This window comes from Cryptotermes secundus, unplaced genomic scaffold, assembly GCF_002891405.2.
Source record: "Cryptotermes secundus unplaced genomic scaffold, Csec_1.0 scaffold446, whole genome shotgun sequence".
NCBI lineage: Eukaryota > Metazoa > Arthropoda > Insecta > Blattodea > Kalotermitidae > Cryptotermes > Cryptotermes secundus.
The window spans coordinates 1,053,688-1,068,367 of record NW_019731271.1 but is presented as its reverse complement, the minus strand read 5'-3'; the positions used below and the strand labels follow the sequence as shown (position 1 = coordinate 1,068,367).

General features: G+C 39.7%; 1 protein-coding gene across 8 annotated transcripts in view; it reads right to left on the bottom strand.

The window, feature by feature from the left end:
- LOC111866799 (regulating synaptic membrane exocytosis protein 2) overlaps positions 1-9,307 on the bottom strand; it is a 204,580-nt gene extending 195,273 nt beyond the window's left edge. For 4 of the 8 annotated variants that reach the window (XR_004513258.1, XR_004513257.1, XR_002843212.2 and 1 more), the window contains exon 1: positions 7,947-9,298. Coding sequence is in view for 2 of the 8 variants with exons in the window: in XM_033752416.1 (XP_033608307.1) it covers positions 7,947-8,233 (287 nt within the window). In the remaining 6 variants the exon portion in view is untranslated. Of the gene's footprint in view, positions 1-7,946 lie in introns of all 8 variants that reach the window. The other 4 variants (XR_002843213.2, XR_004513259.1, XM_033752416.1 and 1 more) reach the window with 3 other exon arrangements.
- Positions 9,308-14,680: the final 5,373 nt, after the last annotated feature.

The following is a 14,680-nucleotide window of genomic DNA, read 5'->3' as shown; positions in this document are numbered from 1 at the left end:
GACGAAAGTAGATCACACAGAAGGTAACGCCATGCCCTAAGCAACATGCCATGAACGTAACCTGTATAAGGAGTATGGAGGTAAATCTCCATGCATTCTGGACCTCGGAAACAGGTAGAAATAAATGACCACCTTAACGCTCCCGTCGCTGCTCCTTCGGAGAGAAAACACTAAATTTGTTCGGGCCTATCTAAAGAAAAATCTTTGCCTCTATCGGGAATCGAATAGCCGTAACAACGGATAATGAAATCCTTTCTTACAGTGCGATTGTTACGGGGTTGTGTGACGCAAAAGCGGTCAGTATGTTGCCTCCCCCCCCAGTTGTAAGTAATATAATGGTGAACAGGAACACATATTCATAAAAGTGATTTAATAAATAAGCAATTTAATTACTACAATTTGCTTTAAGGAAACCCCGGGCAACGAACTGGCGCTTTCGCTGCTTTTCAATAGTTTAACTAATGAATTAACTGCTGATCAGAGTGGTCGAGCGGTCTAAGGCATTAACTGTCTTCGCCCGCTCGAACACTGAGGTCGCGGGTTCGAACTTCACCCGAGGCATGGAGGTCTGTGAGCGTTTATTTCCTCTTTGTGCTGTTCTGTGTGTAGCTAGCGGCCTTGCGACGGTCTGATCCCCCATCCAAGTATTCTATCGACTGTGAATAGAATTGCCAAAATGAAAAAAGTGGCCAGGATCCAAGAAAGGGTTGTAGAACAATTAATGAATGAATAAATAAATAAATAAATAAACGACCACTCTCTAGATAAGACTTGAACCATACTAAATTAGAAGATAAAGCACAAAATTTTGGTTCCGGCTGACTGACACCCTTACTGGAGTTCAATGTCGCTTACGCACAAATAGACATGCACAGATGTACCGCCACGCAGAAATGTTGACACACGTGCATCGCGTTAACAGTGGCATATGAAACGAAGCGAATGATGGACTGACAAAAGAGGATCACATCAAAGTAACAGTAGCAGCACTCCACGTTGGCATTGCGTCAGTTGACGAAAGTACTCTCCGTATGTGTCTCCATACAAACTTCATGCTTCAAGATCCAATGATACGTCAGTTATCTTAATCGGGATAATTTTCTTCTTTCTCTTTCCCTGATGTAGTTTTACTTTCCCTTACAATTATATTAATATATTTTGGACAATTTTCGAAGGTTTACCTCCATGCAAAACTTCTAGATGCCGCACAGAAAATCCCATCTCACAAATTCGAAAGATGGCCATGTTGATACTGCTGATGACAGATAAAAATGCTCTCAGATTTTGTGGAAGTTCAAGCGCATGATGTTCATAACCAACCTCTCAAACCCAGTCAACTATGCCTAATATCTACGATATTTATATCCGTAATTCATTCAGGTGTCAGAAAGCAACATGCAAATGAACAAGAAAAGAAATATACTTCAAAATGCGTATTGCTTAGTAAAAATGTAGTAACGTAAGTATAGTACGTAAAGGTATCCCTGTACCAGGCCGTGGAGGCCCATAGGGCTGTGAGATGTTGAGGGTCCCACATTTTCTAGATAATCGGCTCATAGATGGCTGTAAGACTGTCAGCCCTACGCGCCGGCCGCCCTTTGCCCCCAAGAATATTCCTGGTACTCATTTTTGTTAGAGGCTGAGTCGACCCCAGGGCCATAGTGCGGTTGGAAGGATTAGGTAAATTGAAAAAAATCCAATGACATCGGGATTCGATCCCGCGACCTTCCGGGGCTCTAAACACGTGTCATTTTGTTCTTCCTTTAAAGCAAACAACATATATGATATTTTTCACAGTCGTATATATTAAACGAAAGATTTCTGGAAAAGGGCGTTCACTTCTAATCCTTATTCAGTTTCTGAGTTCACGATACTGAATTAATTAAATGATACATCATCATTATTATTAGTGGGGGGTACTCTTATTTTCAAAACCCAGTGGTTGTTAACCTTCCGTTTTTACTATCTGGACACAAATTCAACAAAGGTATTTAAAAAGGATAATAAATGACACGTAAAAAATATATACCACCAGATGATGGAGTGTTAGTATGCTTTGCTCAGTAAGCGCTTTAACGCTCTGCTTTGCCGTGTGAAAGCGAGTGTAATCGATAGAAAACACAAGCCGACGATGAAGCGGTGACTCCAGGCGCAAGTAAGCGAGAAGTGAATGGTTGAATGGACAGGCGTTGTGATCATGTTTTTATATTCCTGAATCTATTTTTATGTTCAGTATATGGGGAGGCATCCATGATAAAACTTACATGTGGAAACAGAACAGATGAGGCTTGACAGTGTACTGAAAGCATAAACAACATAGTTCCTTTGTTGTGTATACCTTTAGATGCCTTTAGATATTTTCAGGTTGCTTTAAAGTTTGAAGTTCAGCCTATGACTACTTTCACGATTCTTTTGTTCGTTTCGTGCTTGCTGCTGTTATGAAGTGAAGGCTAGAAATATATTCTGTTGCAACAATTTTAACAATAACCTGAACCTAACAATAATTTGAATTCAGCTCCTACTACTGGGAGATGGACCGGCAGAGATGTACCAGTAGTTTGGCCTCCTAGGTCGCCTGATTTAACGTCATTAAATTTTTTCTTGTGGAGTTATGCGAAGAACACTGTCTACCAGGTTAAATCAACGACCTTCAAAACCTGACAACCCCCATAAGGGATGGCGTGGCTACGGTAACACTAAACATGCTTCAAGCAACGTGGAACGAGGTCGAATTTTGTCTGGACATTTGTTGTGCCAACAGGGAAGCCATCATCATTATTTATTGAGAAATTTATATAATCATAAAAAAACTTTGATAGTTTCCATTTGTAATAGTGTAAGCCACAAATTTGTATCATAAATATTTTCTGATATATAACTATTTTATTTTGGATAACTCTCATACGGACACTCTGTATTATTGTTACTCTTTTGTAGTTGGAACTAAATTTCAAGCATTAAAGACCAGGCTCTGAAATAAGATCAACACAATTTGGAGATTCGAATGATAATCATTAAAGATGCAAGTGACATTAGAAAATTTTCTTCTGATAAAGATGTGAAAACGAAGAATCCATAATGAAGTAACATGAATTTATGTTAAAAGTGCAGTTCATCTGTGAATCTAGACAAAATATAGTGGTTTTCTTTTTTAGAGTAATCACGTGATTATGACTGCAAATAATATACTGGAAAGGAATGAATCTGTAATTTTTATTTTAATGTACTATTCCAGAATTTACTTGAAAAAGCATCAGTCAGCATATTCAGTTTAGGTGCCAAGAATAGAACTTTGGTCCTACGGAGTAAAATGCAGAAGTTCTATCCACAGCACCGCAATGTCAGTTGAAGATATGATTAAATCTGTGTCATTAAGGGTAATATTTGGAGACAGAATATCTGAGCCTCTATAGCGAAAGGCTACGGGCTGGACGGCTCGGGTTCGATTCCCGGCGGTGAATGTATTTCTTTTCTCCACAGAGTCCAGACTGGCTCTGGGGCCAACTGAGTCTCCTACCCAACGGGCACAGTGGGATTCTTCCACAGGGGTAAAGCGGCAGGGTTGTGAAACTTACTACTCACCTCCATCTAGTTCTGGGTTCAGGAACTGTGGCGCTATAGCTACACTCCCCCGCATGTCTTCATGGCACTGTGCTTAACTAATTAAGCACAGGTACAAATTTACCTTTTTAAGTTAACATTTTAAAAACTAACGGACTAAACAACGACAAAGTTTCTGGTAACAGAACCAGAGGATTAAAAATCACTGGTACTAATGACACAGTTCATTTACAAATTTTCTCTCATCTATGGGTCTGGTCTTTTTGTCAAGAGATATTATGCTTGCGCCAAAATCCCATACCGATGATCACCCCTTGTCGGCTTTCGCGACTACTTCTTCACTACCCTCCATTAATGGAGTCCGTTTCCTCTATGCACATCTCATGCTCATGATTTGCCGTGGTACAAGACGACCAATTTCATATAGACTTCAAAAGATTGTTAATCGGCTTACTCTTGAACCCTGATGATGGAGGCAGTGTGTTCTTCAGAAACGTCAGTAAAAGCCTACCTGACTATATGGCGTCAGCAGGAAAAGGTCCTTCGTCTATTTATTGTCCACGTAAACAAAACAAAATCAGATTTCTACGTTAACCAGCAAGGGAAAATTAAAATGTACTTCATTACACGGAAATTCATGCTGTTACGTGTACAGTGCAAAAGAGAAAATAAGTTGCAGTCTTCTCAGTTCTGTTACAAAACAGCAATTGATGTTCAATCTCTGTGCAGCTTCCTCATCCATAATTTTCAACACCTGGAGAAAACCACATTGGTCGAAACATGTAGTGTAAAACTTTTAAATTAATATTTTTAATAAGTTTTATTGAATATTAGTGTTGCACTGTAGAACTAATTGATACTTTTTTGAATAGGTCTCTTTTATCCATTACAGCGACGGGTTATGAGCTGGACTGTTGGAGTTTAATTAGCGACAGGGGTAAAAGAATTGTCTCTCTTTCACAGCGCCCAGACCGGTTCTCGGGATCACCCAGCCTCCTATATGATTGATGCCGGAGGATCGTTCCCCGGGGATAAATCTACAGAGACGTAAAACTGACCATTCAACTCCATCTAGTGCTGAGGTCAAGAATGGTGGAGCTATACATCCAATTGCCTAAATGGCTTCATGGCGTGATACTTAAAAAAATTAGCACAGGGACAATTTTACCTTTTCATTTAATCCGCCCATATATTTGTTTCCTGTTATACCACATACATTCAAGATCACTTTGTTTCAAACAAAATTTGTATTATAGAGTAAAGCAGAGAAATAAGGCGATCTCAATGGTCCCGCCGTCTAATTCGTGTAATGTTTACTACCGATCAGAAGCTGGGATCATGAGTTCGAATCCCACTCACGTCATGGATGCATATCGGTTTCTTTTCTATATTTGCGTTGTCCTGTGTGGGTAGAGACTTTGTTACAGGCCGATCCCCCTTCCAAGGAGCTCTACCAAATGTCTACAAATAAGATTCCGAAATCCAGAAAACGGAACTCCTTGGGCAGCACTGGTCTCTCGTGCCATACAAGAAAAATCTAATAATAATAATAATAAATTAATGAATTATGATTCCAATTAACGCCCAGCTTGACCGAGCTTATGTCTCTCTAACTGTCTGTGTGTTGTTCGTCCGTCCGTCTCTCCGTCCATTTATTAATTTATATAAAAATATCAATAAGATTGTTAGCCCTTTAGAATTTACGGGAGTTTATATGAGAACCTTTCTCAAATCGTTTGACCAGTCCAACGGTAGAAACACAAGCCTCCTTCATCAAATCCTTTTGCGCGTGTCTGTACTCATTGCGCAATCGACAAGCCCATAGCCCAGAAAATCAAAAACAAAATCCACCCACATCACAGCAGATGCCGGAAACGGCCCCTGTTGTTACGCACGCATTCCTGGCACCCCCGTAAACCATTCAAATTAACACATTGAAGTGCCTTCTCGAAAATGGAACAAACTTGTAACTTTAAAACCTGGTTCCCTCTGCAAGGAACCTAAAGGATTTTGAAGCGAAATGTTCAAGCCTAGCACCGATTTCATTCAGTTTGTCTTAGGTGAGCCCTTAGAGTTTTGATATTGTTCCCTTTTCCTCATTATTTTTTACCTTTTGCCCAATAACGGCGCCGTCTGTCTAAATTCATCTCCGAAAACATGAATAGTTTCCTTTTATTTAGAATTATAGCATTCTGAAATTTATGTTAGTGTCTTCTTACTTTTAATATGGCTATTGCATATGAATACTCGTTTCAACGTATAAATCACACGTGCCATTTTTACACCGTAAATATTGTAATAGGAGTGACCAAATATTTAATACATGGGAAGGATCTTGGAATTACGGTCGGCCGGTACATAAAGCCTAGGATCATTTTACGATATCTGTTAGAAGTTATATTGAGGCAATATTCTATTTGTAATGTGTATAGTTTATTTGCCTGTCGACTATGCCACGAGTACTAACACGATGGGTGGTGACGCAGGTAGCATGTGTCCTTCCCGCCGGACCGGCCGAACTATTTGCTTCAGGCTCACAAACATTCTCACTGTATGTGAGATTAGAGGTGTCCACGTGGGTGGCTGTCAAAATTATGTCTTTCAGGATGTGATCCAGTGACTTTTATAAATTTGTACCAACATTTCGGGGGAAACTTCCGCCAGCATCTTCACGGCGCAAGACGAGAGAAGCAGAAAGTTCCTCCGAAAAGTTGGTGCACATTTACGAATCTACATGGCGTTATATCCCAGAAATTTTTATGTTACAAATGACCAGGCTGATTAGCATGAAATCCGCTTTGCTATCATATTACTGGATACTCCTCCTTCGCGCCTATTTTTAACTTTCTGTGACCAACAATATCAACATGATCATTATGGGAACTTGTGAGAAGGCAAACAAAATTAGCGCAATTGAAAACAGTGTCAGAATTCTATACAGCTGTAAATCTTAGATTTGCATGCAATTACTAGGACCGTAATATTAAAATTGTTACATTCAGGAAAATGAAAGTATGAATATGGCAGCTACGTGAAATGTTTTCTTATGGTGAAGGAAACTGACGTTTTACTGTAACATGACCTTTGAAATTTACATGACACAAGAAACCTCAACGGGTTGGCGTAACACTAAAACTCTACACTGGTATTTCAAAGGTATTCGGTTCGAATCTCCGCCGGGGCACCGGCTATCCTAAGGTTTTTCATCCCTCCACACAAAAGATGAAATAGTACTTCGATTACGTCACGATAGCTTCCATTCAAACACCCTGCAATGCATCATTACGTCATCCCATCACTAGACTCCATAAAGGCCTAATCTTGCTGCTGCGAGCATCATAAGAAAACCCACAAAAATAAAAAAGACACAGGAGTGATATTCACTAGTTGTACTATTTGTTTTGCAACCTAATCTGTCTGCTTCTAAACCTGAACACCAGGATTAAGGGCAAGTAATTTTATTTGTTGTCCCATTATACATCTACAAGTGCTTTAATTGATTCATCCTTACGTCTCATCTCCAGAAGCTCTGAGTGGATGTCGATGGAATTTGGCATTGGGCGAGTCACATACAAATTTGGTGGGTGAACATTATTTCGGTTGGCAATGGTCGAACATAACTTACCTTAAGCATATATGAAGCTCAAATCTAGCTTTATTTCTCAAAGGAAAGGAAGGCTATCAGTACAAAATATTTACGTATCATGTCAAGTTATAATTAACTCCACGGAACCAAGTCTTTCTTGAGAAGCCCAAAAACCGCTAAGCTACTGAAGAATTTTTCAACATTTTATGGAACACGAATATTCATTACCATGTTAACAACAGTCAGCCACAAGTCTCTATCCTGAGCCAGATGAATTTTAAATTGAAACACTTTCGGTATAGTGAATATTTAACGAAATATGAAGAACTAATATGATTCAGTAGAATCCATCTTGAAAAACTGAAGTTTCCCAGCTGGTCAAAAAATATCCACTTTTACTGGACCGGAAGGTTCATTACATTTCTCAGCATCACTCCACTGGACCTTGTCCCGGGCCAGCTGATTCTCGCTTTAATTAAATATCAGGAAACTAATTGAATGATTCCGTGCCGTTAGTTTTGCAGAAGTATAGTTTTATCTGCAATAAATGAACATCAAAGACAACGTGGGATGAAGAATACCAACGAACACATTTAGAAAACATGCATATTCTTGCACGTTAATATTTTATATTTGTTTGCAATGTATTTTAGCTGACACTAATCACGAATTAGTAATTAGTTATAAGCCTACTAAAAATGTTGGTGAAGATAAGCCTTAGATATAGTCCTGCTTTAGGTCAAACGGCATGGAAAGTGCCAAAGTTCTAAACGGCTAACAGAACTCAAACCAAACTCACCTCATGATTTCGTGTTCACGCTCCTCTTCTTGCTTTTGCCTCATCATGACAGACTCGATTATGCGTCTTTCCTCGGCTGTGAGGTGCGACATATCCGGCAAATCCGCCATCGTCAAGTGACAGCAGGAGATGACACTATTAATTCTGAATATGAGAGTGATGGTGAGTTGAATGATGATGCCCCGCTGCACCGAGGCTATTGTTCTATCCTGAGAATGCTTGTTGCTTCCGACAGCACAGGGCAGGAAGAAGAATTGGACACTTTCGTGGTGTAATGACTCCACCATTGCTGCGATGCGAATCTGTTATACAGAGCCACCCGACGGCCACCATTTTGTTTCTATCCGAGACTCTTTTTTTTTAATACCCTCTCTCTTTCTATTTCCTTCCTTCTTTCTCGCGCTCCTTCGGCGTAGCTCTTTCTCGCTCGTTCAGGTCGTTTTTGGTCTAGCCTTGTACGCGAAATGTCTGTTTATTAATTACTACATTGATGGATATCACTTCAACTATTCTATACACACACGTCTTTTCAGAAACAATAACCGCACACTCACACATAAATAAAAATAAAATATCAGACACACACGGGAGATATTAAAACAAAAATCAAAATATTTCTAGTTTGTCTATGGCATTTTGGATACTCGCTTTGTAACTGGGACTGAATTTATCTAAGACGAAGAAGACGCTACGTAGGATTCTTGTCCGATGGGACGATCTCTTCGTTTGTAGTGCAGATGTGTAGCCAGGCACTACTACCGACGATGACGTAGCGATCTTGCATTATCAAATTCCGTTCTCCCTTACACACATCTCGCTTAATTTCGTGCCCCATTCTCGCATTACTCTGTGCGATGTACAACGAGTCGGAAACTTCTCCGTTTTGAAGTCTGCAAATGTCTCCCGCTTTAACAGGCCCGATGCGTTACACGTTACTAGCGGTCTGCTTTTACACGTCACCACAGTTCATGTGCAGTTGTACTGATAAGAAGTCACCGCGGAGAAGAATAAAAACCGCATCACAACCCTTTTCTCTTTTTTGGATGACAGGGTGGGGAAGGAAACCGAGAGAGGGTTGGGGAGGGTTAAATATAGGAAACACTTTCTTGGTTGTATATGTGGCAGTGATGATGGTGGCCGGCGTCCACTCGACAGCTTCACCGTCATATATAAAACATAACTTCCTTACACCGATCACTCGCAAAGAAAATAGTCCCGACAACCGAAACCTTGTTGTATCCGAAACGTACAACACAACTTAATGGGGCTGAGAATCTTTCAACACATCACCATCCTCTCCCTTTTTCACCCTCTTCGCTAAAATTACTCATTCATGCAGAGGTTAATATATAATAGGATGCGTTAAATCTAAACCAATGGCGTGTGGCCTGGCAATGACGTCAGGACACTATATACACATACATCGGGTGGAATGGAAGGTATTGATCCGGTGAGTTGGTGGCGTTACTGTCGATCCTGGATGGCGGTGGTGAATGAAGCTGAAAAGGACGCTGGAAAACTTAGACGAGGGAGGATGAGGGAGGCGTCGTGACACAAAATACGCAGGCGTCGGTGTATTGCGTGGGGATGTATCTTCTCCCGGCATGCTCAACGCATGTTCCGTGCGTGGGAGTTCTCTGCCGACAACATCTGTATAAACGTGAATACGAAAGGGCGACATGTCACAGTCGCCTTGATGATACAATTTTTTTAAATATGAAAATCGCTCACGAATTATTGTGCCCGTTCTGGTCAAGCAATATGCAACATAACCTTCGTTTATCACTCATAAGCATATTTTAAAGCACAAGATTATGTAACGATCACTTGGGTTTTGGAACTGGAAGTGACAGTGGCGCGTGGCAATTCAGTGTACTAAAATAGAATAGCTATTGTGTCAGTGGCTAGGCAACAGGGCGTAACCCACAGACATTTGCATTCGTCAGTCATTTTATTGAGGTTATCAGATAATTCCTCTTCTTGTTAATTGTAGTAATTAAATTATATTTCAGTGACTTCATTAAAAGTATAAAAATTTCGTTGTGATGAATAAAACTGTAAATAAATTAATGTCAAATATTGGCAACCTGATGAAAATGAACTTTAACGAGAAATTTAATCCTTAGAGTAAAATATGTTAAATATAAAGCGACAGATTACTGGTTTTTATTCAGGAATAAATATATTATTGACGTGTGATTATTTTTCTTCTATCAATTTTTAACGAGTAGCAATTTCGGAAATATTTACAAAAAAAAAACAGTATTCTTTCACAAGCACAAGAAGCACACACATCAAAATAGTGAGTCCCAAACTTTCTGATATGATGCCCCCCTTTTTGTTTTCACCAAACCCTCATGCACCCACGAATTATTTGATTGAAAAAGATGTTATTTCGGCCCTCGTATCTTGGTCAACTAACCCTTAATTCCTTTACCCATGTGTGTGCCATATACGTATGTACCCTATAAGGAAGAGTGAAATTATGGGTAAAAACATTAAACATCAATTCATTTTATTAAAGTTTTCCGAATGAACAAAACGTAATGACAGTGTTAAGACCTATATACTTTGATCAACTTCTATAATGTAGTATATCACAATTTCTTCAAATTCGAACCATTTCCAAAATAAATTTACTAAATTTTAGTAAATATTCTGAAACGCCACTATGCAGTTAGTTAACCGTTTTACTCGTGGCCTCCAGTTCTCCCTTGGAATCCATTCAAGCCCCAGCCCATTCCCAGAAGGGCTGCCCACGAGCTTCAGGACCACTGCACTAAAGAAACGCTTGACACATCTTGGTTCGAATAACGTGATTGGAAAAATAAACGCAAAGTTCTGTTACAATTTATGTGCGTGACTAGGGTAACCATGCTTTCCGTTTTGAACGGTAAAATCCCGTTTCGTCACTTTTATCCTGTCGGTTTACCTTAGAATATTACTTTGTTCCATTTTCATTCAAAGTGACAGTTTTTGTTTGTTTGCTGCTGTAACTATTTATTTTACTTTCAAAAATCGAATGCTTTATTGTGCTTTCGATTTGGTCGCTTAGAATTAATTTTAATTAAATCAAGAATAATTCGTTACGATCAGCTTCACGTCAACTGTGCCTACTGTATGCTTGCCTGCGTTTTGTTCCTTCACCGTTTATCGCGATGAGACGCTTCTTATAACTGAACTATTTGTGGGACCAGGCGATATTAAAACTTGTCTTTGGGCAGGTGGGGACAAAACCGGCTTCCCGTTCTAGGCGCAAATGATTATAACCACCCCAACATTTAAATGTATTTAGCCCGAAGTGAACTTGTGTAAGGACGCTGTGATACATAACACCTAGCAACAAAAGAAAAACAAACTCCGTGGCTTTAGTCCGCAAGCGAACTATACCGACCGAGAGACTGCTGCTTGTCGGCGAGTGCCAACTTTAGCAGATAGAGGGTGTCGCGTGGTCAGCCCAACGAATCCCCGCGGCCGTTAATTTCGGGTTTCTAGACCGGAGCCGCTACTTTTCCATTCAAGTAGATTCTCAGTTATCCTCACGTGGTTGAGTGGACCCCGTTCCAGGGCCACTATTTTTCAGAAAATTTGGTAGCGCCGGGAACCGAAACCGGGACCTCTGGATCTGTAGCTAGGAACTCTGACTACTAGACCACAGAGAAGGAGAGACGGTTAGCATTCCCCTAGACAAGCAACAAAAGAAAATTATCCATAAATCAAAGATAGACAGAACAGAGTACCACGAATCACTAAGTATATAACAATGGCAACATTCGACTAAAGACGCGTGACGTGAAATTCAGTCCTCAGTGATGACATCATCTTTTGTGTTTCTTGCAAATTAACGCTCCATTGCAGGAATGTGCCAAGAGAACATCGGTCCCTGAAATATGGCTTTATTCGGGAATATTTCAAAGTAGTCTTCAAAATGTGTATATTCGCTTGTAGAATATTAAGTGATGGACATAATTTAATTTTTATAACGTATTAGTTCCTTTTGGGGATAAAGGTGTCTGCTACTGCTTCATTCCTCTCTCGAGGTCCGCACCCAGTGGCATGTAAAGGACTTTCCGTTACTGCAGACCAGGCGTCAGGGGAAGACTAGATCGCCATATTATGGGTTTAAGTAAGTTATGTGGGTCCCACATATTTACTGATGTGAGACAGCAAATTTCCGATTTATGTCTCCCATGCGGTAGCGTAGTTGGTTGAGGCACTATGCTACAAGCCTTGAGGTCGCGGGATCGAATCCCAATGAAGTGAATTTTTTCAATTTACCTAATTCTTTCAGCCGCCCTATGGCCCTAGGCTCTACTCAACCTCTAACAGAAATGAGTACCAGGAATATTCTTGATGGTATAGGGCGGCCGGCGTGTAAGGCTGACAACCATATAGCCATTTATGAGCCAATTATCTAGAAAATGTGGGAACCTCAACATCTCACAACCCTATGGGCCTCCACGGCCTCTTACAGGGATAGCTTTACTTACTGTACTTATTATGTATCCCATTTTCTACAAGTCCTTTAAAATGTGGCACAGTTCAAATATTGGGAAAATCTGTTAACAGATCAAAATTTGATTCGGGAGAAAATTAAAGTGAGATTGAATTCGGGTAAAGCTTGCTACCATTCAGTCCAGAACCTTTTGTCTTCTCGTCTGCTGTCTAAAAACGTCAAAATTAAACTATACTCGAGTGGCTGCGCAGCTGAGGGCTTCTCAAGAAGGACCATTGTCTCCCATTTATAAGATAAATTTCTTCCTGTACTTAACTGAGTACTATGCCATAAAGACGTATGGGGGTGTGGATGTATAGATTCACGCATTCTTGACCTCAGTATTAGTTCGAGATGAGTGGTCAGACCGGTAGCTTAACCACGAGGAAAGAACCCCCGGAACCTTTAATAAGAGGCTGGGTGGGCCCTAGAATCTCTCTGGGCGACGTGGAGAGGAAAAAGAACTTTGTTCTTACCGAAATTGGAACTCCTAACACTAGGCCGTCCAGTCCGTGGCCAGTCGCCATACCGACTTGCGCTCCCATTTGTACATAGAGGAAATTAAGGGTACATATTAATACGTTAAAAATAAATTACGGCGGAAGAATTTCATATTGCAATGATATGCTCNACTGCCGGGAGAACCTAAAATTCAACTAAATTTTTATAGTTTACATCATTATAATTCTAAAACTGCAAGCAGAGCACCACAGAATAAAATCTACACGGCAATGATAAGGCCAGTAATTATGTACAGATATGAAATGGTTTGCGCTTGAAAATAATAAAGTTATGTATACTAAATACATGGGAGAGGAAAGTTTTGAAGGTGTATGGAGCAGTAACTAAGCAAGGAATATGGAAAATCGAAACTACGAGTAACCCAGAACTAATCTGGCAACAGATATTAATAGGAGAAGACCTGAAGGGCTTGGGCATGTGATCAGAATGGATCAAATAAAGGTGGCTAAGAAACCTTTCTAAAGCAAGCCTGTCAGTAGAAGAAAGTAGGAAAGCCCAGATTGACATGGCAGCTGAAAATAAAGAGATGAAGGCAAAAGGAAATTAGGAGAGAACAACGGACATTTGACGTGAAGGAAGTCATGGTTCCCAAGAGCTGTAGGTCTGAAGTTAAGATGGAAAGGGGTAAACTCAACTAAACAAAATATTCCAAATGTACAAAATGTATTTTGTTGCAGTATTTTTAAGTAGCGAATTTCCGAAATTTATGAAGAATATTATCTTTAAATATCCTTCTTTCTTTCTTTATGTTAACTGTTTAGCGTTAATGTTGCTGAAATCACTTGGGAATCCATTTTATACTTAAAAATCTGTTCTGCATTTATGAAGACGATAAGAATAGGAAATATGATAAAAGGTGTTACACAGTAAAAGTATCAAATGAAGTGGATACAACGTGCGGAACGTAAAGCGTGGTAGATATTTTTCTGTAATCCAATGGGAAGATCGGGAGTAACTCGCCCGAAGTAAACTGGAAGGAGCAATTCGGTAGCCTCAGAAAGGAATTTGTATACCCAGTCCTTACTGTGGAAGAGAAAGAAGGAAAAGAAGAAGAAGATGAATTTACTGAATTATTATCTGCACATCTAGATTGAGTTCTAGAAATAGAATTTTCCAATCCGGTTATTTCGACTAAAATGTTCTTTGCATTTTCTCCCCAGCCTACCAATCACTGTATCTTTGATCCGATCAGCCTACAAATATTACGTTCGAAGTTCGTATTACTAAGTTCCTCTTTATGTATTTTAACAAAAAACATTTCGAATGTCATCAAAATTATTATAGGTCAATATCATGGGTGGTAGTCCTATTGATCAAAGTCTAGACCACATAAAATGCCCCTGTGCCAGTTTAATTAACCTGAACTCTACTGCCATCTCGTAGCAGTAAACTCAACTCTGACCAGTTCCTTGCTGGGTACATTCTGAGCAACAAAGAGAAACCCACTCGTGTCACGTGTTTAGTAACATAATAACTTTAACATTCTCGATTTCCTTGGCTTTCAGAGAAGAACACATACTACAAGTGTTCGAAAATAAAATTCTTATGAAGAAAATTTGAAATTAATAAGGATGAAGCAAAGTAGTTCTTTTGGATATTATAATAAGAACATCCTGAGTTGTACAAGTTACATAATAATATTATTAGAATAACAGAGCCTAGGAGACTACTATGGAGTGAACATGTAGCAAGAATGGGGATTATAAAGACTGGATAC